The 24,778-nt window shown below is 42.1% G+C and overlaps 1 protein-coding gene across 1 annotated transcript in view; it reads right to left on the bottom strand.

Annotated features, from left to right (window-relative positions):
• The window catches only part of gpc5a (glypican 5a), a 146,489-nt gene extending 124,980 nt beyond the window's left edge, over window positions 1–21,509 (bottom strand). Inside the window, exons 1-2 of the mRNA XM_084001279.1 lie at window positions 21,056–21,509; window positions 16,435–16,596 (exon numbers count right to left, since the gene is read on the bottom strand). Coding sequence (XP_083857405.1) covers window positions 16,435–16,596; window positions 21,056–21,227 — 334 coding nt within the window. The 5' untranslated portion in view covers window positions 21,228–21,509. The remainder of the gene's footprint in view (window positions 1–16,434; window positions 16,597–21,055) is intronic.
• Between the last annotated feature and the right edge of the window lie 3,269 nt (window positions 21,510–24,778).

The following is a 24,778-nucleotide window of genomic DNA, read 5'->3' as shown; positions in this document are numbered from 1 at the left end:
GCTGTCTGCTTTTGGGTCCAGTTCCCCTAAAACCCTGACAAAAGAAGCTCCAGAACCAGAAGGAGGAAAGAAAAACTGCACAGTTTTCTGACCTTGTTGTTGTTTTTGTTCACTTGCGAGTCTGCAGGCTTCTTCTAACAAATGTTCTAAATTATGTTTAAATGAGAAATAGTGCTTGGATTAGAAAACCACATAATCAACAGTTTCAATCATCATGGTTTAATTTTCGCTTTTCAAATCTTCTCTTTTCTTCTGACCCACAGTTTGTGTAAATGCTGTTTACCACACATTTAAATACAAAACAGGTCTTTTACCCAAATAATGCTTAAATGAGAAATTGATGAACACTGGGACGGTTCCCAGTGGCCCGCTGGTCCAACTGGGCCTCTGGTAGCGACTGCATCATCAAACAGTTACACAACAGCATCATCAGGCTGATGGTTTACGTGAGGTTGACCTGGGACGGAGTCAAATTCACTCACTGGCTGATTTATTGTTTCTGTCTACCACCAATTTTAGTTTTAATGCGAATTTAAGGGCAGAACATTATGTGCCCCGAGTGGCGGCTAAATCAATCAAGGTTAACTTTATTAAATTTCCATTCAGTGCCATGAAATATAAAAAGGGAGGCGAGCTGTGAGCTGTGAGCTGTTCACACACGCAGCTTTGTTTTCTCTGTGGTGTTTATGACATTTGCACTTTGTGATGGGATAAAACATTTTTACAGTGCAGCTCACAGACGGTTAAATAAAGGGGGGAAAAAAAGTGGTCACCATCATCATCCTCGGCTCCACAGACTGGAGACGTTGAGAAGCTCTTAAAGGGATGTGCATAATATATACACTTATACTCACTCCCAAGTGCTGCTGTTAGAAACACGTGTAGAAATTTAAGAGCGATCGTAGAAAAACCCTCATAACTTCTAAGATCGATCGTTATCAGACCACGAGACTCGGGTCTTATCTTCGCTACAAAGAACAAGAGCTGGTGAAGAAAAACTAAGAGCCTCTCTGGTGTTATCTAGATTCACCACTTCTCTGACTGTTACTCCTCTTTACATATAAACTTTAAACTGAAGAGACGGATTGACACATCGAGGGAAACGAACAGATCTGAGACCAGTGACATTATTTCTATGTAAAACCCAGAACAACTGAAACTCCTGTGTCGCAGCTGTAACTTCAGTGACTGGAGTTTTCCCAGCAGTCACTGGGAAAGTTACGTCAGGATGTTTCATTAGATTTTATGGCTGCAACTACCAGTTATTTTCAACACGTATTAAAGAAATAGTTCATCAAAAAAATGAAATTCAGTCATTATTGACTCACCCTCATTATTGACTCACCCTCATGCTGATGAATACTAGAATAATAGTTTTTTATTAAATATATTTTATATATTTATGGAGACCCGGGAGGCCGGTTCATAATCCACCCAAGACTTTATATGAGAGTCAATAGCGCCCGACACAAAAACGTCCATAAAACTACACAAAAACCATTTAGTCTTCCTCCACACTGCACGTCCACTGCAATCCAAGTGTCCTGAAGGGATATAGTCCAGAGTTTACTGGAAACGACGTCATTTAAGACATTTTTACAGCCCCAGGCAAATTCAATACAGGACTGTTTAGGCTGTAAAAATGTCCTAAATGACGTTGTTTCGAGTAAACTCTGGACTATATCCCTTGGTTTGCAGTGGACGAGCAGTATGGAGGAATATTACATGGTTTTTGTGTAGTTTTATGGACTTTTTGTGTCGGGCGCTATTGACTCTCATGTAAGGATTTCATTGGACTACGTACCCCCCTCCCGGGTCTCCAGATGCACTTTGAGGAATAAAAAACTACTCCGCAGTATTCATCAGCATGAGGGTGAGTCACTAATGACTGAATTTCATTTTTTGGTGAACTATTCCTTGATTTTTTTTTTCTCCAATTAATCAGTGAACCACTGTGTAAAATGAATTATTGTTTTGTTTTATTTGGGAGGGAAGGTCAGGCCTTCAAATTATTTAAAGTTACTTAGCAACATATTGACTCAGCTATAATATTAAACCGAGGGGGGAAAAAAGAAGCTGGAACCGGATCGTATTTCAGACTCTAATGAACTTGATAAATGATAAAAACAACTGTTATATAAGAAGAAGAAAAAAAGCTGGAGATTCATTTTCTACCAAATGGCAAAAAAGACCATGAATTCATTTTATAATTTGGATGTTTTAGCACTAATATGTCACATTTGTTTCCCAATGAACTAATTTCATAAACCAAACAAACCAAATAAAATCAATTAACTCTTTAGTGCAGCTTTATTATCTAGGAGTGTCTTAAATTACAGTTAGTTGTAAAAACTTTCAACTAATCACGAATGTGAGAAGAACAAAAACTCAAATTACCATCAGTATTGAACAGACACTGGGCTCCTCGTTGTAAAAACCAACATTCATTTGTCACTCATGCCAGGATACCAGTGATAAGCAGGACAATTATACCATTATATCTGCCATGTAGGGGAGAAGGACAGGATGAGGAGGGGAGGGGGCAGTGGCAGTGGGAGCAGACAGTAGTGCTGCTGTGTGTTGCTGCTTGTGTTTAGGATTTCATCGCCCAGACGACTGCGGCCTAATCCCCGGAGACTCCTTCCTTACTTAGGAAATACTTCCTTCCGTCAAACTGACAGAAAAAGTGATTTCTCTTTTCCTCAAAACAACTGCGGTGAAACGGAGAAGCACAATCCTAAGAAACATGCCAAGAGTTCAAGAGAGCTGGAGGGGGAAAAAGAAGAGAAAAAAAACTGACAGGGATGTTTTCACAGCAGAAGGAGAAAAAAAATGCAAAGAGTCGAGTTTGGGCTGAAATCTTAGAGGATTCAGTTACAGAAAGTCGCTTTTTTTTTTCTCTCTCAACCAAACGTCCTGATGCGCCAGAGAACGGCTCTAATCTGTGTCTGGTTCAGCCCCAGAGCTGGACTGGAGCTGAATTATTTGAAGAATGACTGGTTTAAATTGAGAAAAAAGAAAAAAGGCGGCTATTACGGGGTCACACCAGTCACTTAACATACCACCAAATCAAAGCTACATGGTTTGTGCAGCGAGCTGTGAGTTGAGCTGTGAGTGTGTGAGCTCAGACTTTAGTGTGTTTGTGCATTTTTTAGGGGGGAGCTGCACAGTCAGCTCTCCTGCACAAACATCACACTATAACATCAGCCAGGTCGAGCCAGCGTGAATCTACGAGGCGAGAGGGGGGAAAAACACAGTGTGAATCTGTTGTAAAAGATCCAGTTCCTGTTTAACAGCGAGATTTGTCATCTAATGAAAATGAAAATGGCCCTAAGACAACAGCCAGGGGCCTCGAATCTCCATTTCAAACGGGCACACACACACAGAGGAGACAAACAATGTAAAGTGCTGACAAGTGTGTGTATTTTTAGGTTTCATCTCTATGCAGTGGTGAGTGGCTACAGTGCAGTGTGTGCGTGTGTTTGAAAGAGACAGAGACAAAATGTAAGATAGAGAAAGTCGGGCTTCATGCGTGTGTGTGTGTGTGTGTGTGTGTGTGTGTGTGTGTGTGTGTGTGTGTGTGTGTGTGTGTGTGTGTGTGTGTGTGTGTGTGTGTGTGTGTGTGTGTGTGTGTGTGTGTGTGTGTGTGTGTGTGTGTGTGTGTGTGTGTCTGTTGATGTGCACAACTGGGACACACAGCAGTCGTCCAGGATTTGAAGAAGTGTGTCAACTGAACTGGGTCTCCTGTGCAGCCAGAAACACACACACACACACATTCAGTATCTTGTATCAGTGTAACAACACTCAGGGGTCTCCTCCAGGAATGAGGATGTCGGGCATTAAAAAAGTTATTTATAGGAAACAGAAACAACAGAAAAACTGCAGTTTGCATACATCACTGTGAGTTTCTACTTTTCAAAGCATCAAAACTGAGATGAATATTTGAAAGAGAAGAAGGTATGTGATATGCAACAGAGGAACGTTGTGAAGATGTGAAGATACTGACTCGAGGGATGCACAATGACGGTTTTTTAATAACTCATAATGGCGATAATCAGCAAATGTAATTAATTGTATGTCATTGAATGAAATTATCTGATTTGCCGATAATAATTAACATAGGGGATGTTTTACTTCTTAGATGGTGAGAGTACGATAGAAGATCAATTCCACTCCTTTCCAGGAGCAAAAATGGATGGATGGATTTTGGCACCACTTCTTCACACTAAATTAAAGGGATAGTTCAATAGTTCAACATTTAGTCTTAGGAGTAGGTTTGTTACCTTTTATTGTCGGTGCAAGCTATTTTTAGAACGGCGGAGCAGAGCCGCGAGCTGCTCAGAGCTACGCTACGGAGGCTCATGGGATTTCTTGGTTTCCCTCATCAAACTCATCAAATACACAATCCAACAACTCCACAACGCTCTGGTGGTCAAGTTGTGACCTGCACATTCACCACGCTATGAGATAATAACAGAACGTTACAAGACAGAGTTGTTTTAGAGGTAAATTCATGCAAAACCGCTGATGCGCGTTGCCTTCAGGAGCAGTTTTTCATCAAGCAGTCTCTGAATTTACCTCTAAAACAACTCTGTCTTGCTATATTGCGTTATTATTTCATAGCGTGGTGAATGTGTAGGTCACAACTTTTGGAGATGAGTTTCATGAGGGAAACCAAGAAATCCCATGAGCCTCCGTAGTGTAGCTCTGAGCAGCTCACGGCTCTGCTCCGCCGTTCTGAAAATAGCTTGCACCAACAATTAAAGGTAACGAACCTACTGCTATGACTATAGGGAATATGGCAATGGGCCAATTTGCCAAAAGGTTGAACTTTCCCATTAATGCTTTACATCTCAGTTGTTGAGTCCATAGAAAAGACAAAGTCAATCATGAACAAATGGGATTCATTTCATATGGATTTAGAAAAAATAAATTAAGAAATGAAGTCTCTTAATTAATTAATGAATCAACGAGCTGTGGAGACGCAGGTAAGCAGAGTGTGTTACCTTGGAACAGAGCAGACAGATAACAGCATCCATCTGTTTCCTGTCTCTGTGCTAAGATAAGCTAACTAGCTGCGACTGATGGAAGCTGTATCCAACTTCTCATCCGACTCTCTTGCCAAAAAAACAAATGAGTAAATTGGCCCAAAAATGTCAAACTATTCCTGTAAGCACTGGGAACAATAACAAGATTAGAAAAACTTGCTACGCTAACTAGCACAGGAGCAGCAGCGACAGGAAACAGGGGGGGAAAACAAGTCCCGACTACGTTGTTTCTCTGCAGCAGAGCGAACGCCTGGATTTGTTGAAGGGTATTGACTCTGAATAATCCCGCTTCCCTCCAAATCCTGATCCTCTGACTTCAAACGCTGTGCAAAGACTCTCAATAGAATCTGGCATCCTCCCAACTTTCTCTCTCCATCAGTCGCTCATTCTTCTTCCGCGCATTCTTTTTCCACTCTCTGTCCTCCCCTGGATCAACTGTCCGGCCTTGAATCACAAAGCCAAACCCCAAATTCTGTGGGAATCTCGAGGAGAGGAGAGGCCCCTGCGTTGGCTGGAATACACACACACACACACACACAACACACACACACACACACTCCTCTTGTAAGAGTGACAACAAAGAGGGGATGGCTGTGGACCTGGTGGACAAAGACTCAGCTTAAAGAAAGGTCGCACACAAAGGAATAGAGAGCAGGTTGGAGAGGACAGGAAGAAGAATCAACCTATGAAATCTTCAAACAAATCCAACCACAGCTCAGTTATATTCACTTTATGCAAATGTTCATCACACATTCATATCACAAAGTCGGCAAAGAGGCCGATGATTTACGTCTTTTCATTCACACACTCGGCTTTTTGCTGCCTGACAAAAACATCTAAGAGTCGACTGGTTTGTCTACAGCCGAGCTCGAAGCCTGCTCAGAGAGGAACCAACAGGATCAGGAGGTGTAACGTTTATTATGGTCCCCCTTTAAAGGAGAATTCCAGTCATTTTCTAAGTAACGCTCTACAGCTCTAGGTCCCCAAGTGCGACCATAGGAAAAAATCTGAGAAAAATCTGTGCAGCCCGGACCTAGCTCTCCTCCTGCTAGCTACACTACACTGCAGTTAAACAGCGAAGTAATGGGGGCAGTTCTTCTAACCGTGACTTTGGCCTCTATATGATGCTCAAAATATCACTACAGATGCTTTGCAACATCCACCAGTTCCTTACCACACAACACTGGGTCTGCATAACTCTGTTAATATGAGAAAGCAGTGTTAACTGTGTGTTTTTATCACGTAGCTCTGTTTACTCTAGCTTCCTGGGTAGACCTTGATAGTCGACTGTCGAGTTCAGGACTGTTTCCATATACAAAGACAAAAATGCGAGGAAAACATGGATTTAGGAGGAAAAATTTGATTTTGGATGGGGAAAAAAGCGTAAATATGAATGTAACTGCTTTTTTCCCCCATACAAAATCATATTTGGATGGGAAGGAATTCTCCTTTAATGTTACCATGCTACATTTGCTCATTAATAGCAGCTGCAGTTTACAGGAATGTTGTTCCTTTTGCAGCTTTTTGGTCTTAAAACCAAAGTATGATACACATGTTTAAAAACTACACTGACATGATAGTGACAGATGAAAAGTTAAGGGACCAAGCTGCAAATGTCATAACACGACACATCCAAACACAGCAGAGACGGTTCACTGAAAAACAAAAAGATGAAGTCACAGATCAACAGAGTCGTTCGTGCAAAAGTTTGTGCTGATGCATCTAGAGATATTTGCAGGATCTGTGACCTGTTGGTGGCGCTACAGTCTGCACTACAAGTCACAGCAATCCATGTATCAGGTTGGACAAACCCAGTCTGCTGCCAACTCTTAAAAAACCACATATATGCAACCACTACAATAATATTTTGTGAATAACCTTCAGAGATAACAGCTATTCAACAAACTGTTTGTTCTCCTGCTCAGTCTCATACAAAATCTAAAACCAACCGTCTTTTATCACATCAACCTCATTGACCCTGAAAATGTCTTAAACAATCCATAAAACCATGTGAGGCAGCCTGGTGTGTCTTGATGGGACTGGGAGTGTAACTTGAGGAATGCTCATTTTCAAGACAAAAGATCCTAAAATGTTGAGTCCTAAAAACAGCAGCATATTTTTCCCTGACTGAGGCAAGCGGCCAATTTGTGACCAACATAGAAACTTTTACTGGAACACTGTGTTACTGTAGACAGTGATGCAGTGTTGTTCAGCGGCTGGTCACAGCACAATATCTGTCCTTGGGAAGAAAAAATTACTGTTTGTGAACTTGAAATTCTTGGAGAAATGTGGATTGCAAAGGAGCAGTTAGGTAAGTGTGGTGGCTGCTCCAGTTCTGCTTTTAGAGCAACTCGCTCTTTTTTTTTCTCTCTTTGCACAACGTCCCGTGAAGAGCAGCCTGGTGATCACACGGAAATATTAAAGTAGAGGAGAAAAGAAGAAGAAATGTGTTGGTCCAGAGTTCGGCTGAGGGAAGTCGCCAGCAGTGGAAATTAGTGTGTTATCTTTTTTACGTCACCTCACACGTTAGCTACACAAAGACAAAGTGTGTCGTTTAAAAGCTGAAGTGGAAACAAATGTTTTACACTCAGTCTGACGATGATGTCATTATAAATCTGACGGTTTGACAAAGATTACAGCTCCAAGAAGCACAAAAAACTGATTCAGTGTATTTTCCTACTGATTTCAGCCACTTAACACTGCAGACAGATAAAATACGTACAAAGAAAACTATTGTGAACTGCAGCTTTAACTAGTATTTTCACCGTTTTCAGGTTTTCCACTGATCAGAAGTGTCCAGATTACAAGAGCTGGATTAGTTCCCTCAAAATGAACTGTGTGTAGCTGCACACACGGTGTGTAATTATAATCTTGACACAGGTCTTTCTCAGGTAGACAGATAGGTGATCTTGCAGGACCTGCCTCGAGGCCCAAACAAATTTGAAATTAATGAAGCCCCCGAGGGCCCGAGGCCCCGAGGCCCCGAGGCATTTGTCCAATTGGTGATCCAGCTTTTCCTCTAGAGGATCCTTGCAGACTCGTTGCAGTTTTCAGCCACACACAACATGCATATGGAGAGGAAGAGCAAAAATAATTTACATCAGGAACTCAGTTTGTTAATAACATTGACCAATAACAAAACACTCAGCTTAGATTCATTCAGATTTAAACATATTAAAGGGGTAGTTCAACATTTTGACAAATTGCCATAATCCCTATGGTCATAGCAGTAGGTTTGTTACCTATAATTGTCGGTGCAAGCTATTTTTAGAACGGCGGAGCAGAGCCGCGAGCTGCTCAGAGCTACGCTACGGAGGCTAATGGGATTTCTTGGTTTCTCTCATCAATTCATCAAATACACAATCCAACAACTCCAAAACGCTCTGATGGACAAGTTGTGACCTGCACATTCACCACGCTATGAGATAATAACAGAACGTTATGAGACAGAGTTGTTTTAGAGGTAGGTCACAACTTGTCCACCAGAGCGTTTTGGAGTTGTTGGATTGTGTATTTGATGAGTTTGATGAGGGAAACCAAGAAATCCCATGAGCCTCCGTAGCGTAGCTCTGAGCAGCTCACGGCTCTGCTCCGCCGTTCTAAAAAAAGCTTGCACCGACAATTAAAGGTAACAAACCTACTGCTATGACTATAGGGATTATGACAATGGGCCAATTTGACAAAATGTTGAACTATCCCTTTAATATATCCATTTATTACTGAATGTGGTGATTTTAAATTTGTGTAAAACTGAGGCAGTAACTTTTTCTTCAATGCATAAAACCTTGTTCCTTTTCTCATAAAAAAGGACATTGAATTATAAATGTCGTGTTTTGTAAGTGCAGCAGCAGTAACTAACTGTGGCTCTTGCCAGGAGACCATTATCTCCACCTCCTGCTGCCAAGGCTCCGTGTCCAGGGGCAGAAAAACGTATCAAAACATACAGGACCTTTAAGATAAAGCTGGATTAGATGAGAAATGCACTGACACAGAGCTGATAACAGGGTGTTTTTCTAACTTTATGAAAAGTAAACACTGCACAGTAACCTGCAGAAATCCAACCTTTCATCCCTCATCCACTCAGATTTTAGCTTGTGACCAATGGGGTTTGATATCACCGCTACGCATTCCAGCCTTTCACAAAAAACTAAGTCTCATTTCTTCTTCAAGGTCAAATTTGTCACAGTGTCTTGATGTGCTGCATATCTACAAGTCAAAGTTGAAGGTTACAGTTTCACTCGCTCCACGATGTACATTTGTCATGTCTGTCCTCTGCTCTGTTTTACAATCAAATTAAAAATATTCTTTTATAGGATTCAAACCCAGGATGTTGTGGCCGTATGGTATGGGCGTTAGCCAACTTACTGCTGCCTTTACTGGACTTAACCAAGATTTATGCACTGAAATAGAGACTGTTCAACAGACACACACACACACACACACACACACACACTTTAAACCATCATCTGTCTAATCAGCACCGTCCACCACCCCCCTTTGGCTTCGACATCCGCGGCTCAGAGTGTGTTGTTGTACTAATTTGACAGCCGACTGTGGTCTCCTCTCAGTCCCGCTGTGGGGCCGCTGCCATTCAACTAGTTCTCTTTTCAAGTCAAAAGAGTAGAAGTTGTGTAGTGGATCCCTTAAAAGCTGGTAAACAGAGACGCAATTAGCATTTGCGGGTACAAATAGCACGGCGGGCTAGCTTTCCACTCCAGCGGTAGCTCGGCACTCGGTCCGACAGCCGCTGTTTGATCAGCAGCAGCACTTGAGCTCCGGACAAAGCAGAAGCTCACCGTTAGAAGAAATGCAAACAGAAAAAAAAAAAACGAAAAAGAAAGAAGAAGGCCGAGACGGTGACTGTGTCGACCAGATTCCTGTGTCTCATGTCGACTAAAAGTCTTTTTCTTCTCCCTGGGATAGAAACCAAAATGACACATTGACTGGAAAGTCGACCACAAGCCCCAGATTGTTAATGGTCACGACAGCTACACGCCACAGACGTTGATGCAACAGCAGCATCGGATTTATAACCATCGGTCTGAGTTTGCTCATCTAGTGGTCATGTAACGCTTGAACAAGACTTCTCACTGACTCAGCCCGTTTCTCGCGAGCCAAAACTGTTCAAAACTACCATTTTATACTTCATACTTTTATGATAAATTATCATTATGCAGCTGGGGAAAAGAAGTATTGAACTTGTCAACATTTTTCTCAGTTAATATATTTCTAAACGAGCTATTGACATGAAATTTTCACCAGATGTCTGTAACAACCCAAGACCCAAGTAATCCACACAACCAAAGAAAGCACAACTTGTATGTCCATAAATTAAGTTATGTGAAGAAAAGGAGGTGTAGACAGGAATGGAAAGACAAGAAAACAGCTGGAATCTGTCACTTATTATCATGTCCTCTCTCAGTGCTCATTGACATCACTTTAGTCCTAATTGATGCCTATAAAAAAGGTCTCATCATCAAGATGTCACACAAGAGGCATCTCATGATGCGTAAAAGCAAAAAGCTCTCCCAAGACCTAATGTCCTAACCCAACCTAATGTTGGAAACATATGGCCCTTTCCCAACAGCACTACTCGACTCAATTTTCTTTCTTTTTTTTCCACTATAGGAGTACCTGTTACCTGGTTTCCTGCATCTGTGTCATGTGGGTTTCACAACCTTTAGGAGACCAGCAGCAGCAGCAGCAGCAGCAGCAGCAGCAGCAGCAGCAGCAGCAGCCGGTCTCGAGTCTGTTGCCTCCAAAGGGAGAAGTGAACGTGAGCACAGATTATGGTCGATTGTTTGGCCCGATAGTCATTTAAGTAAATACTGGACTTCTTTTTTTTTTTTTTACAAGCCACCGAAATCATATCTTTTGATACGAAAATGGCAAATTTCAGGCAGACAATCAAGAAGACCTGTTTCTGTCTCAACAACACACTCTCGCTAGATCTGGCACAGATCTCCTAGGTAACATCAACTAACATTCGCAAACGTGCTAACTAATTTTCAGAATGCTAAATATGACTGTTAGCTCTGCAGATATCTTACGTTAAGGTGCGTTCACACCGGACATTTTATTTTTGTCGCTGGCGACGAGTTTACATATTAAGTCAATGCAAACGGGCGACTGAGCGAATATCAGTTGAATCGCTGGGGATCGGAGCGACAGAGCGTTCGTCGCTCGAGATGAGAAATCCCAAGTCGACGTCATCTCGCTGGTCACCAGTCGCTTGCCTTTTAACGCTGATTGGCTGCCATAATCCTGGTGGTGCCGTGTATAGAGACATGGCAGTGGGCATGACGCCATCAAAGCAAAAAGGCAAGTCTGTGCCAAACTGACAAGTGACAAAGGAGCGTTACGAGCGACAGCAACAAAAATAAAAGGTCCGGTGGGAACGCACCGTTAGCAGAAGAAACTAGCTAATTTTCCACCAACAACTTTTATCCATCAACACACATGTTCACAACATGAGGTGCGAGCACGGGCGACCACGCCCACTTAGGAGACAGGAAGTGTATAACATTTCATATCATTGGCGCAGCTTGTAATGAGCGATCTCATCATAGTAGAGTATCTTTGGTACTATGAAGTAATCAGTGGCAAATGGAAAATGACCAAAGTCAAGCAGAGCTGTAACTGTGTAATGGAAAAGGGCCATTACTGACAGCATTGGTTACAGACGTGTTTCTTAACTTATGAATTAGTTGGGGCCGAAATCTGGAAGTGAAAAGAATGTAATTTCACCATAAACCAGCTTCAACCAGGTTTCCTGCGAGATTCAAGAGTCAGAATCAAAAGAAAACTCAGAAGAGTCGTCCAAGAGCCGAGGACCAATCACAGAGAGAGAGCTGGAATTAGCAGGTACAGGGAGTTTAAGAACCAAAAACACTGAGTAATGACCTCAACCTGCATGACCTCTATGCACGCTCACCATGCAAGACTCTGTTGTGTTGATGTGTTCAATAAATATTTGTGTTTTATGTGTTTCAACAACGCATCGACTCTGGATCGGTTCATGTTTTATTCCTCCTCACAATCTTGTTTCAGGTTCAGTTTGATTCACGAGCGGCCGCCGCAGCAGGAGGAACCGTGTTGTAACAAAACCCCCTTCGCTCCTCTCATCACATAAGGAGCAACACGCCGATTATTTATTTACACAACTGGAGTCTCCTTCAGCTCATCCCAGAGGAAATCATTCCTCTGATCTGCTGATCTCAGACCAGTCAGACCTGGATTTGAGCTGCACTTCTCTCTCTCTTTCTCTCTCTCCCTCTCCCTCTCTTTCTCTTCTCAGCTGATTCACTGTGTGTTTGAGTTTTATTTGAATCCTGCCCTACGGGACGCTGGGATTGCACAGGTTGGTTGCCATGGATTTAAGACAAACTTGCACAGGATGAAAAAAAAAAATTGAAAAAAAGAAAAAGCTCTCCTCCCCCTAAAGCCAGCGCTCAGCAGGGTGCATATTTGTGCATTGTGTGGACGACGTGCAGGAACCTCACAACCGGTGAATGAAAACATGAAGTCCTGAGAGACTTACTGACAGAGCAGGAGCAAGAAGAGGAGGAGGAGGAGGAGGAGGAGGCGAGGTGGGGGTGGGGGGGGGAGAAGTGATGTGCTGCAAAGCTCAAAGGCCGGCGGCTTGACAGTATGCCATCAGCTTAGTCTTTATTCTTTCTATTTTCTTGCTCCCCTGTTGCCCCGACTATCTCTCCTGGCTGCGGAGCGACTTGAAAGGCGGTGGTCAGGTTCATTTAGGGACAAGATATTGAAATAGTGTGGCACATTTCTTCAGAAGCGAGAGTAGAGAGAGAGAGAAACGTAATGAACCATTACTGCGGGGACGAGCTCTGCTTTGAAGCTCTGCTCATAATTAACAGCTAAAGCGCTTGTTTTCGGTTATTTGCGTTACTCATTATGCTGAAAGTATCGAGCGTTTTTTTTCTTTTTTTTTCCGACATAAAGGATGCCCTTGAAGGTTTCTTTTTTTTTTTTAACTGTAAAAAAAACTGTCTGTAGCCCATTACAAGCGCCAAAAAACACGAGCATTAAATCCCCCAGGAAAAAGCATCTTAAACAGCGTTTTATGGGCTCGTTTTTATTTCTCGGTGTCTCCTGAGTGTTTTACAGTTATCCATCTACATTCCTCTAATTTCTTCATTCCCCCTCTCTCCCTTCGGCTGCATCATATAAAGACGCCTAATTGAAGGCTTTGCTCAAAACAAATGACCACATTAGCCTGCCCCCCTCTTAACTCGTCCTTCTTCCTGTCTGTGGTTGTAATGCATTATACACTCATGCTGCTTGTTCTCCATTGTCTCTCAAATTACAGTGCAGCCTGCCAATCATTTACAGACTACATCTATAGGGACATTTACCCACAACCCCCCCATTTGCCCCCGCCCCCAGATCGTCCCTCTGCTCCTCCACAATGTTTATGGTAAAGTAGACAGAGTCAGACCAACACCACAGGAATGATAGGAAGTGCTGAGTGCAGCCAGTCAGTGTTAAATGTTATTTCAATTTCAACATCATCTGTTTTTTTGGCCGATTTCCACGTCTATTATAATCTGAAAACACTCGAAACAAAACCCACGGTCACACACAAGATGAATAACAAACAATTCACTCGTGTTAATTCGGCATAATTGAACACTCCCTGGATAGAGGAGCGGCTGATTAAATGCTCGACTTGTGTTTCTTTTTATGTCTTCACATGAACAGTGCAACAATTCCCCCCCCCCCACCCCAGTCAGTTAAGATCTAAGAAGCTGCCAGACATTTCTGTCCCTCCGTGCTTTCCATACATATGGTGCCACAGTGAGGTTTTTCTTTCTTTTTTTCCTTATTCATGTGACAAAGACTCCTAAACCCTCTACGGCCAAACAGAACAATGCCACGTGGGTGGCTCTGTGTCTGTGTGTTAAGTGTGTAAACAGATATTTTAGGCTGCGAGTCAAAAAGTCTCCAACTGAAGTATCAGCTTTCAGCAGAGTTGCTTCAAAGGAAGAAAAAAAAAACAATATAAAAGCAGGTGGAGATGAACAGAGTTAGGAAATAAATCACTTTTTAACCAACAACTCACAAGAGGGAAGATGCAGGGAAACAAGCAGCGTATCGACAGTTTTCTGACAAATCAATTGTTGAATAACTCGAGAAAATTAAAGCATAAAGTTTATGCAACTTCAGCCCCAGTTCGGCAATTAACTAAACCTCAAGAGTGGCTGAAAAACAATAATGGTTTAACCTAATATTGGGAGGGTTTATAGCGCTGCTGCTGCTGCTGCTGCTGTGACTCCAATATGCAGCTTTAATTGCTGAACTTCTGTTACCACTTGTATTATGCAGCAGCGTGGATGTTGGAACAGCCTCCAGTGTTTGTTGACTGATGCGAGCCGATGTTGACAGGGAACTCTGTTTGGTTTGGCAGGAGCACACACTCGCTGCCATTCCACACAAGAAACCATGTGAGTTTTCGGAGGATTTTTGCAGCAGCAGCAGCGAACAAAACCCTCCGTTGGTTCCTGGACAGTTGACAGAAAAGTTCAGATTTAAACACTTATTAAAGACTGAGGCCTGGCGGTGAATATTCAATATTTCTCCCTATTGTAAAAATAAAAAAATAAAAAAATACAAGCTATAATCAACAAACCGACAATGACTTGATGAAACCAACAAGTCGTTTATGAGGCTCCACTGCTGCCAAACACCATTAAAAACGCATCAGTGGACCACAGTGTTGCACTGGGTGACATGGCCCTTCGTTAAAAAGAAAGTGGGTAATGTCACTAAAGTAGCGTGTTAATCCGCATCTGAAAATAGTCCAACACAACCTTTTCATTCCTGTTTCAGAAAAGTTTTATAAAAAAACTACTTCTTTGCTGTTTTAGAGAATTAATTCACCTTTTTTTTAAAGGTCCAGTGCGTAAAATGAGGGAAAACCAACGTGATATCCAGCGTTCAGATTCTAGATCGCTCGCAAAGTGACGGTGGCCTTCGAGGACAAAAAAACTTGTTTACCATAACTGGGAGTATTTCAGGAACGATGAGGTGAAGATCTAAACCATTTTACGATATGTCTGCTGTTTCTTTCTCCTCCTTCTTTCCTTCCGCCTTCTTCTTCGTTGTTTACTTATGAACACAAAACTTACAAAACGTGCTCTGATTTTCTGTTCGGGATACAAAAACCAAACAAATTTTATTTTATAGCGATTATACACTTACACAAATATATTTATATTCAGATTTTCCAATAAACCTTGCAAATTATTACACACTGGACCTTTAAGCAGAATTATCTGTGACCTATTTCTAAAGACGTCCTCTGTAACAAGTGATAAACATGGACAAGGTAAAAAATAAAAAAATAAAAAGTTATATATAGTAATGAGAAACGTCAACGCCGGCCCTTTATTTTTGAAAAACCGCTGCACTCCATCCACTTTTATGAGGTCAGCCATGTTTTCAGCTTCGGTTTAAGTTTTTAGAGGTGTACTTTAGAGGTGCCAGTCTTCATAAACACCGGCATAGATACTGAGCATTTTAGCTGAACTTCAAAACTTCAAAAACAAACCTGAGTACACACATGAAACATCTGATGACAAAGAAGAGGGCACTGCCCCTGCAAAACCGCCACTAAAACACTGTGATCACGCGAGACGCTCCTATAAATCATTTGAGCTGAGGAGGAGGAGGAGGAGGAGGAGGAGGATAACAGCACATCTTTAAACCGAGAGACGTCGTTAAAGTGAATTGGTTTAATGATACGTCTGAGACTGTACATGCAAGTCATAAGCTCTGAATTTGCTGCCCACCCCGTTTCAGCCGTCACATGACGACTATCAGCTGCAGAGGGAGAAACATCCCACGCCTCGGCACCGAGACGGGAGGCAAGCTGTTGCCTGCCAGTCAGCTGTCAGTCGCTGCTCAATGGAGACGGACAGGAAAAGATTTTGGGGGGTTTTTCCAGCCATTTGACTTTTTATCTCCTCGGACAGGAAGTTAAAGATTTGGTAAAAGTAAAAAAAAAAAAAAAGGTCCCTGTGCAGATATTTACCCTCAGACGGTCTCCTGAGCCTCCTACAGGAACAGAAAACCTTTCTAATCTCATGATCAGAGTGTAGAAGGAGGAAAGACCCTGCTCTGTTCACTGTGAAGTGGAGCCTCACACATAAACACACACACATATAAACACACTGACTCATCCACTGTTTTCACAGCAGCCCCACTCCTCTGCACACACTCGGAAGTGCAAACAAACATTTACACACATGCAATTATCCACATAAACACGAGTGCGTGTGCTTATCTCAGCACATGTTTATGAAGCTTCGCCCTCACAGCAGCAGCAGCAGCGAGTCAGCGACACACTTTAACTCTCCTTTACCTTGAAACGCGGCCACGTTGCGCGAGATGAGGAACTTGAGGCTGGTGCTGGACATCTGGAGGAGGTTCTGGATGTCTCTCCGAGCCGCCACCTGGTACTTCTCCTCCATCTTTTTGGTGCAGCAGGTCAAGTTCCTGGACATACACACCTGAAGGTCTGAACCTAAGAGTCACAAAGAACAAATGTTACGATCTTAAAGGGGACATGTTATGAAAATATCACTTTTTAAAAGGCTCTTTAACATATATTTAGGTGTTTGTTTTGCCTTCCGACCCCCAAATTGGGAGAATTGACTAAACAAATCTGTCATTTTCAGGCTCCTGAGGATGAACTCCATGTGGTTTTATGAGTTGTTCCCTCAGTTGTCTGACAATGATGTCATTAGTTTTTGAATTTGCATAATACCACCCCTACCTGTGAGTAACAGTACCGGTAGAAGGGGTGGGGCAAGAAGTGGTTAATTTGCATTTAAAGGGACAGGCGCTGAAACCAGCCGTTCTGAACAGGACTGTTTTAAGCGGATGAAAGGAGCTGTGATGTTTGCATTGGGGTATTTTGACCAACGCATGTCACAGACATGTCTTTAAGACACCTGGGAACTATTTTAATTTGTGGAACAGGGGCATAATACGTCTCCTTTAAGACGCTTGGATGGCTCGGTGTCTGAAATACAGTAAAAAAATTTCCACCTCCACCCTTGGTCGTTTCTCTATTGGATTTGACAGCCGCAGTTTGTGCCACTCGTGTTTCTACTGAGTCATTCAAGAGTCACAGAGATTTGATATTTGTTCCTCTGAATAATGAATATAAGAGAATCGATCGAACCCGGCTCTATCTGAACATGCCCAGAAATGTCGCTCCTAATCCAGTTAGTGATAAATGACACACGCTCCTGTTACATACAAAGGAAATTGTTCTGCATCGTGTTGTCAGAAGATATGAGCAGAGCACACAATAAAAATCAATATCAGTGCAATCAAATACTACTGATAACACGTGTTTGGTTCCTCTTGTACAGATATTTGTTGTTGCAATCTTTGTTTTGGGGGCATGTTGCAACAAACTGTTATGTTCATTATCAAATCATCTGCTTGTTCGTTTCTCAATTACTCATTTGGTGAATGAAACTCCAGTAAATCATTAAAGATGAACTCACTTGTTGATCCTTAAATCAGCTGACTAATCAATGAAACTTGTGAAATCAGAGCAGTGGGTTTAAGATATTATTATTGTGCAGGAAACAGAATATTTCTATCGGGATTAAACGTCTATTTGGGTTTTGCAGATACCTTCAGAGCTGATGTGTGTGTTTCTCTGAAGAGAAACGAATGTTTTCCACTGTTACTCGAATTCAATGCTAATACACGAGAGGCCTAAACTGGGGGCTCATGCATTTCAAAGACAAGTAAGTCTGGTGGATTTTAGCACTTTAAATGACCCAGTGATATTAATAAGTGAGTGTGTTTAACTTCTTACAGTATTATCTAACTGGCACCTGTCCAAACTGTCGAGCTTTTCGGCTTTTCTTCCTTCAGCAGCAACAGATCCACAGTCATCATGTTACAGCTGCACTGAGAGGCTGAACCCTATAAACTGGATAAAACTACTTTCTGCTGTGAGTTACATGACAACACAACCATGTAGATGTTCAACAGGTGGAAACTGACCTTCTTGGTTTGTGGTGTGAAGGTACAGCTTTTTTTTGGCAAATTGGCCCATTGCCATAATCCCTATAGTCATAGCAGTAGGTTCGTTACGAGACAGAGTCGTTTTCGAGGTAAATGCAGAGACTGCTTGCTGAAAAACTGCCCCCGATGGTAAAGTGCATCAGTGATTTTGCATGAATTTACCTCGAAAAACAACTCTGTCTCATAAAGTTTTGTTATTATTTCATAGCGTGGTGAATGTGCGGGTCACAACTTGTCCACCAGAGCGTTTTGGAGTTGTTGGATTGTGTATTTGATGTATTTGATGAGTTTGATGAGGCAAAAAAGTAGATCGAGAGTAGAGTCGCGCACATCCAATTTAAAAAGGTGCTGGCCTCAAACATAAATGTAAACAGAAAATAGAAAAGAGGAGACCGCACACTTAAGCTGTGCTGCACTTAAGTGTGTGGTCTCCTCTTTTTTATTATGAGTTTGATGAGGGAAACCAAGAAATCCCATGAGCCTCCGCAGCGTAGCTCTGAGCAGCTCACGGCTCTGCTCCGCCGTTCTAAAAATAGCTTGCACCGACAATTAAAGTTAACAAACCCACTGCTAAGACTATAGGGATTATGGCAATGGGCCAATTTGCCAACATTTTAAACTATCCTTTAAGCTTTTTACTCACTTTGGACAAAACAAAACTCTTAAAACAGATGTAAAGTCATGACAACATCCTCTGGTACATAACACCATGATAATCTCTGTATAATCAAAGTGTTGGACCAACACAAAGACATCACGGTGGTAGACGAACCCACCAGGTAAAAAAAAAAAAAGCTCTTACAATGGAAAATTGTTTTAGCAAGGACAAGAAAACTCAAAGATCTAGATGCTGAGGGAAGATCTGAAGTCAAAGCGTTATCACCTCTCTAAGTGATGTCTCAGATTTTTCCCCCCATGAACAAAATGTAAGCAATCTGCACACATGCGGGGCGATCAAAACATCTTAAAAGCCACCAAAAAAAACCTCCTCCTTCGACATGCCTGGACAGAGAGACCATATCAGCCCCAACGCACTACGAGGCTGAAGCATGAGGAGGAGGAGGAGGGAGGTGAGCAGGCGATGGCACACGTGGTGGAGGAATTCAAACTCTTCCAGATAAGACAACATGAAAGCACCCCAGGCTTTTTTTTTTTTGCTTTTCTAACCTTTTTTTTTTCTTTTAAAAAAAGGCTTCTCAGAACTATTTCCACTTCTAACAACAGCAGCAGCACAGACAACAGCTTTTGTTTGGCCGAGGCGATAGACTTCCCTCTGACCCAAACTGAAGACGGTTTGGCTTCTTCTTCTTATCAGGCAGCCGGCGTCAAACATGGAAACAGCTCTCTCTCTCTCTCTGTCTTTCTCTCACTCTTTCTCTCACTCTTGGATTCCTGGAATTTCTGGAGGTTATTTTTCACAGGCCCGCACTCAATTATAGATAACTTCTTAAAAAAAAACAAATCACACTCAAGGATCAGCTCCTACCTCTTCTCCCATCTCCCATTACACTATCTTGTGTATCTCAGCACATTAATCTGCATCCATCAAGGAAGCGATTCCCATCATCTTCACAGTGTCAAGATGAATTTGGACTTGGAAGACCTTTTTTTTTTTTGCCGCTGTGCCGCCGGGGGATTAAAGGTCAGCGAAAGGTGCAGCTTTTTGAGCAGTAGCAAGTGTTTTTACAGGGTGAGGAGCTACTGAAGCAGGGGCTTATCATCACAGGAGGGGCCGACACCGCACCGCACTGCACAGAAATGTATCTCAGAGCTCAAAGTTTGTCCGAGTGTGCAGATGTGAGGAGAAACAGCAGAGGTTTAAACCGGTACAGGCTCATTTAGACGGGCAGCAGAGTTGGTGGTGGTGATGGTGTTATGAGGGTTATTTAGAGGTTTAGACGGCATTTGAGGTTTTTTTTTCTGTCAATTAAATGTGTTTTCTTCGCAGCAGCAGGAGGAGAAGGAGGCGGAGGAGGAGAGTGATGATGGAGTTTATGAGGAGCAGTTTGTGGCAGAACGGTAGTCAACACCATTAAGATTTACTTTTTTCCAAGAAGAGCAGGGAGCAACAAGCTGTCCACTCAATTACAGCCCACATGAAATATCCACAGCCCTAATCTCCCCTACACACACACACACACACACACCCAGCAGAACCGTCATGTGGTGTTATTATTACACACTATGGGCAGTGTGTGTTCAGAAAGTTACATGAAGCTCCAGTTCAACCAACTTTATACACAAGATAATTCCTGTTTATCCCAGCGAGCCACTTATCTGCTGTGGACAGGCAAAGGAAGAGGGAGGGGGGGAGAAAAGTTTGGACTCCTTTTCATCACAACCCACAAGAAACCTCAGCACCTGAACCTCCTGGGTCCACTGGATTAAAACAGAGTTCTTTATAAATATAATTAACCCAAGCAGGGCTGGGGATGGAGTAGCTAAACAATAAGTGGTATTTAATGGAATAAAGTGATTTAAAAATGGGCTGAAAAAGCAGAATATATCTAAATATTTCATCATATATGAAGAACCAGATGACACAGAAGACAGGAACTTAGGAAACTCACATTATATTGATTTTAAAAAGTCCCAGTTCAAACAGTTCAAAGCTCATTATTGTTGTTCTGTCTATATCATTATCACAACTGCACACACACCCTCTAAAATGGGTTTAAAAAGGTGTGTTCCCCCAACTTCAGAGAGCAGCTAAATGGCAGGTTAAAGAGTGAAGCAAATAAGGTGCAGTTCATGAACTCCACAGGAAGGTTCAACAACTTCTACTGAATATTTCTCTGTGTCACATGTAGGAAAATTTTGAAATAAAAGAAATAAAATCAATTTTAAAAAAATGTGAGATAACAGTTTGTGTAGCACCAACACACAGAGAGAGAAGGAGAGACTGGATGGTGAACTTCATACATCCAACATACCTGGTCTGGGGCTTAGAGGCAATAACTGAGCTGGTCCGATTTGCCTGAGTTGGAAAACTTTGCGCACTTCGTCGCAGCTGTTGGAGCTTGAACCACAGCAGCAAAGGGCCAGAAGCAGCAGCAGCAGCAGCGGCGGCGGCGGCGACGCACAGCCTCTCCACACCGAGCCCATTTTAACAAGACGCCAGGGAAGTCCAAGTCCTATAGCTACACTCCACAACAACACACTCCAAAAAAATAAGAAGAAAAACTCCAAGTTTGAAGTCTCTCAGGTGAGTCCAGTCCACATCTCAGGTCTCAGGACTTCAGGGGACTCGAACATGTGCAGAAGAGGAGCCGCTGCTGCTGACGGTGATGATTTAGATCCAGAGAGAGAGAGAAAGTTGCTGCGGTGGGTGCGAGCCGCCGCCACACAACGGCATGTTGTGTCCAAGTTGGTTGGACCGACAGGCAGAGGCGGAACCGTAACCATACCTGCTGCACTCAGCGTCTCCATCCGCGGCCGAACAGCAGCCGGACGGCGCCATCTAGTGGACACCGCCCTACTTTAACCAAACACCAGGATTTATTTATTTTTCTTTTTTTTTAATGGCACTTACATCCTATGTATAGGCTAAATAAACGGCGTAAAAACTTAGTTTGAAGGGGTTTTATCCAGGGTTTTGGGGGATTCATTCCTAGGATTTATTTTAAAATTCATCAAAAAGTATTTTTAAATCACTCATGAGTAGCTATTCCTGCAGCTAAATTCAGGTGAACAATAGGGGGCCATGTCAAGCTTTCATGTCATTTCTGGTCAAAAGGGAAGGTTAAAAAAGTTGTTTTGGCGTAAAAACTTAGTTTGAATGTGTTTTATCCTGGCTTTTGGGGGATTAATTCCTAAGATTTATTTTAAAATTCATCAAAAAGTATTTTTAAATCACTCATGAGTAGCCTACCTATTCCTGCAGCTAAATTCAGGTGAACAATAGGCTAGGGGGCCATGTCAAGCTTTCATGTAATTTCTGGTCAAAAGGAAAGGTTAAAAAAGTTGTTCTAATATGTTAATCTTAAATTTAATTAGGTTTAAAAAATATATTTTGTTTTTTCCCCATTCTGCCCTAAAAGACTTAACTGTTTGTATCAAGATTTATGTAAAAATACAATAATTTAGTTCAATGTGATGAATTGTATTCAGTGCACATCCACACATTAATTTCTAATAGCCTATTTCTTTATTTCCCCAAAATACTTTTCAAGATTTATGAATAAATACAAGAATTTATGTTTAATTGTATTCAAGAAACATCCACACATTTATTTCTAATGAGCATTAAGGCCAAATGTAAAACAAACTGCACATTTCAGGAGCTGTAAATAAACTTTATACTGTGTGAAAGATAGACTTTGGCATGCAAGTCTTTTTACTGTTCTTGAACATGGACCCCTGTGATTTACCTGCTGTCACTCAAAGATTGTGATCTAAAGTGTCTTAACTGGGGGGGAATCAGTGCAGACTGCACCACAGTTCATTACCAGACTAGAAGGGGTTTGACGTGACACTACTTAGTATTATATTGGTTAATAGTTTAATTTGATTGCATGAAGTGTGGAGAGAATCAAACATTGTTCTCGGCTATAAACTATGTTCTTTTGTTCTCCTCCGTTTCTTACAGAGTTAAAACTACAAAAGAGAAAATCCATAAAGTTTCTATGTAAAAATCTTTCTGAAGAACAACCCAAAACTTGTATGTAATGTTTAAACACCAGTATCTGTGAGGTCATTATTTTGTGCAATGTACATAAGGCATTCAGAGGGAGGAAAAAGGTTTGAGAAATTTAATATATTACCAGCAATATTACAATTAACCAATTCTAAAAGATATGCAATTTTATATAGACCAAACTGGCCCAAAACATCACAGGACATGTAATTGAGTGCAGCAGTTTTCTTATCAACATTCAGGTCAGGATCGAGGTCAGCTCCATCTCCTCGTTCCTACACAGGCCGGGACAAGTGCAATACCTCAAGGTACACAGCATTGCTACTAATCCCCACCTGCACAGGAAGGGACGTCTCCACACATCCAAGATTCACCACACACACCCCAAAAAAAACAAAATAACACGAGGTAAACACTCAGTAAGCAGAAAAAAAAATACAATCCTGAGGAAAAGCAACTCCACTTGGCGAAGCACATCTCATCAGCCCAGTCAGTTTTGCATGGATTTGCACAGCGAACCTCAGTTAAAGCTGAATGCAAACCAGCAAAACTGACCAAGTGATGATTAACAGTCGAGTCCTGGGACGACTACAGAAAAAAAAATCTCATCTTCAGACAAGACGCAGTTAGTTAGAAGTACTTCAAGTGCTTACATTGCAGTAGATAGGGGAAAACACTACCTGCACTATAAGCACTTTAGTACTGCTGAAACTGAGAGGTCAGGGTTTGAGAACTGGCATATACTCCTGGGTTTTTTCTTTAAAAAAAAAATAAAAAAAAAAACATTTCAAAGTGTGTTATGCAAATCAGATTGTGTTTTGATGTGTCACCCCCAAAACCAAACATCTTAGCAGGTGGAGAGCAAGCAGGCCACCATCAGTTTTGCATAGATTTGCACAACTCATCTATTCTTGTAGTGCAACTATGCAAAACTAGCAGAGAACTGCGAGATATTTGAGCCCAATTAGAAATTAGAGAAAAGAAAATGGTCTGGTGGTGCATATCACAGCCCCTTATGCCAGAAGGAGCACTTAGGGCAGTAGGTGCTAGTCTATTTCACTATCTGCACTAGATGCACCTTAGCACAAAGACAGTACTTCAAATGACATGTAACAACATCAACAGGGCGTAATAGTCTTGCACACCAGCGTCAGAGTATTGCTGTAAGTGCCTCCACTGCAGTAGGTATGACATAGTACTACCTGCACTGTAAGCACTTTGACAATACACAGACTGATTTTAGCATCACTGCCTTCCAGCACCACTGGAAATGACGGTCACACACACACTCCTCCATGTTTGACGGCCCTGCACCTCATGGTGGATCTGTAAAAATACACAAAAAAGGACACAAGTGATCGATTAGTACAGGCAGTGAATGGCACTTTTTGTTTTTTGGCATTGCAACAAGTTATTTACACACATATATGCAGGTAGATGCAGTTTATGGTGATCTTTCTTCCTTTTTCTTTCTTTTTTTTTTAAAATCGTGTTACCTGAATTGTTTTTAACGCCAGATAATGTGCATTGGTTGATGGATAATTGCACCAGTGTGTTGCTATGGTGGTTAGAAGATGTTATGATTTATTGTAGCAGCACGAGGTCAGTGAAAACATGAATGAAGCAGCGCAGCCTGAGGCCCCGCGTCGAGTTCCCTGCAAACACGGTGACGGGAGCGCGCCTGCGCAAGCACGCACGGCACGGCGTGTTGTTCACCCCTCCCCCACCCGTCTTTAACATGGCGCCTCGAAGTGCGCCAACCTTTTAGCCATAAATGACTTCTTTAAGAAAAAAAAAGAAACCACCAAGCTAAACGCAAGGCTGTGGTTGCATTAAATTGAATTCTTGTTGTTTATTTAATTAAAAAAGAAAAAACGGGGAGGGAAAACACCGCGGAGCTTGTAGATAGACACACACGGCCACCGTCCGTCCGTCCATGCAGCAGCAGCGAGCGGCTAACACACATTAGCCGCCTGGTGAAAACATGGCACAACCCGTGTTTTTATCACCGTGCTCCAGC

Source organism: Trachurus trachurus (assembly GCF_905171665.1).
Source record: "Trachurus trachurus genome assembly, chromosome: 3".
Taxonomy (NCBI): Eukaryota; Metazoa; Chordata; class Actinopteri; order Carangiformes; family Carangidae; genus Trachurus; species Trachurus trachurus.
The sequence above is the reverse complement of the archived record's forward strand: the minus strand, read 5'-3'. Positions and strand labels throughout refer to the sequence as shown.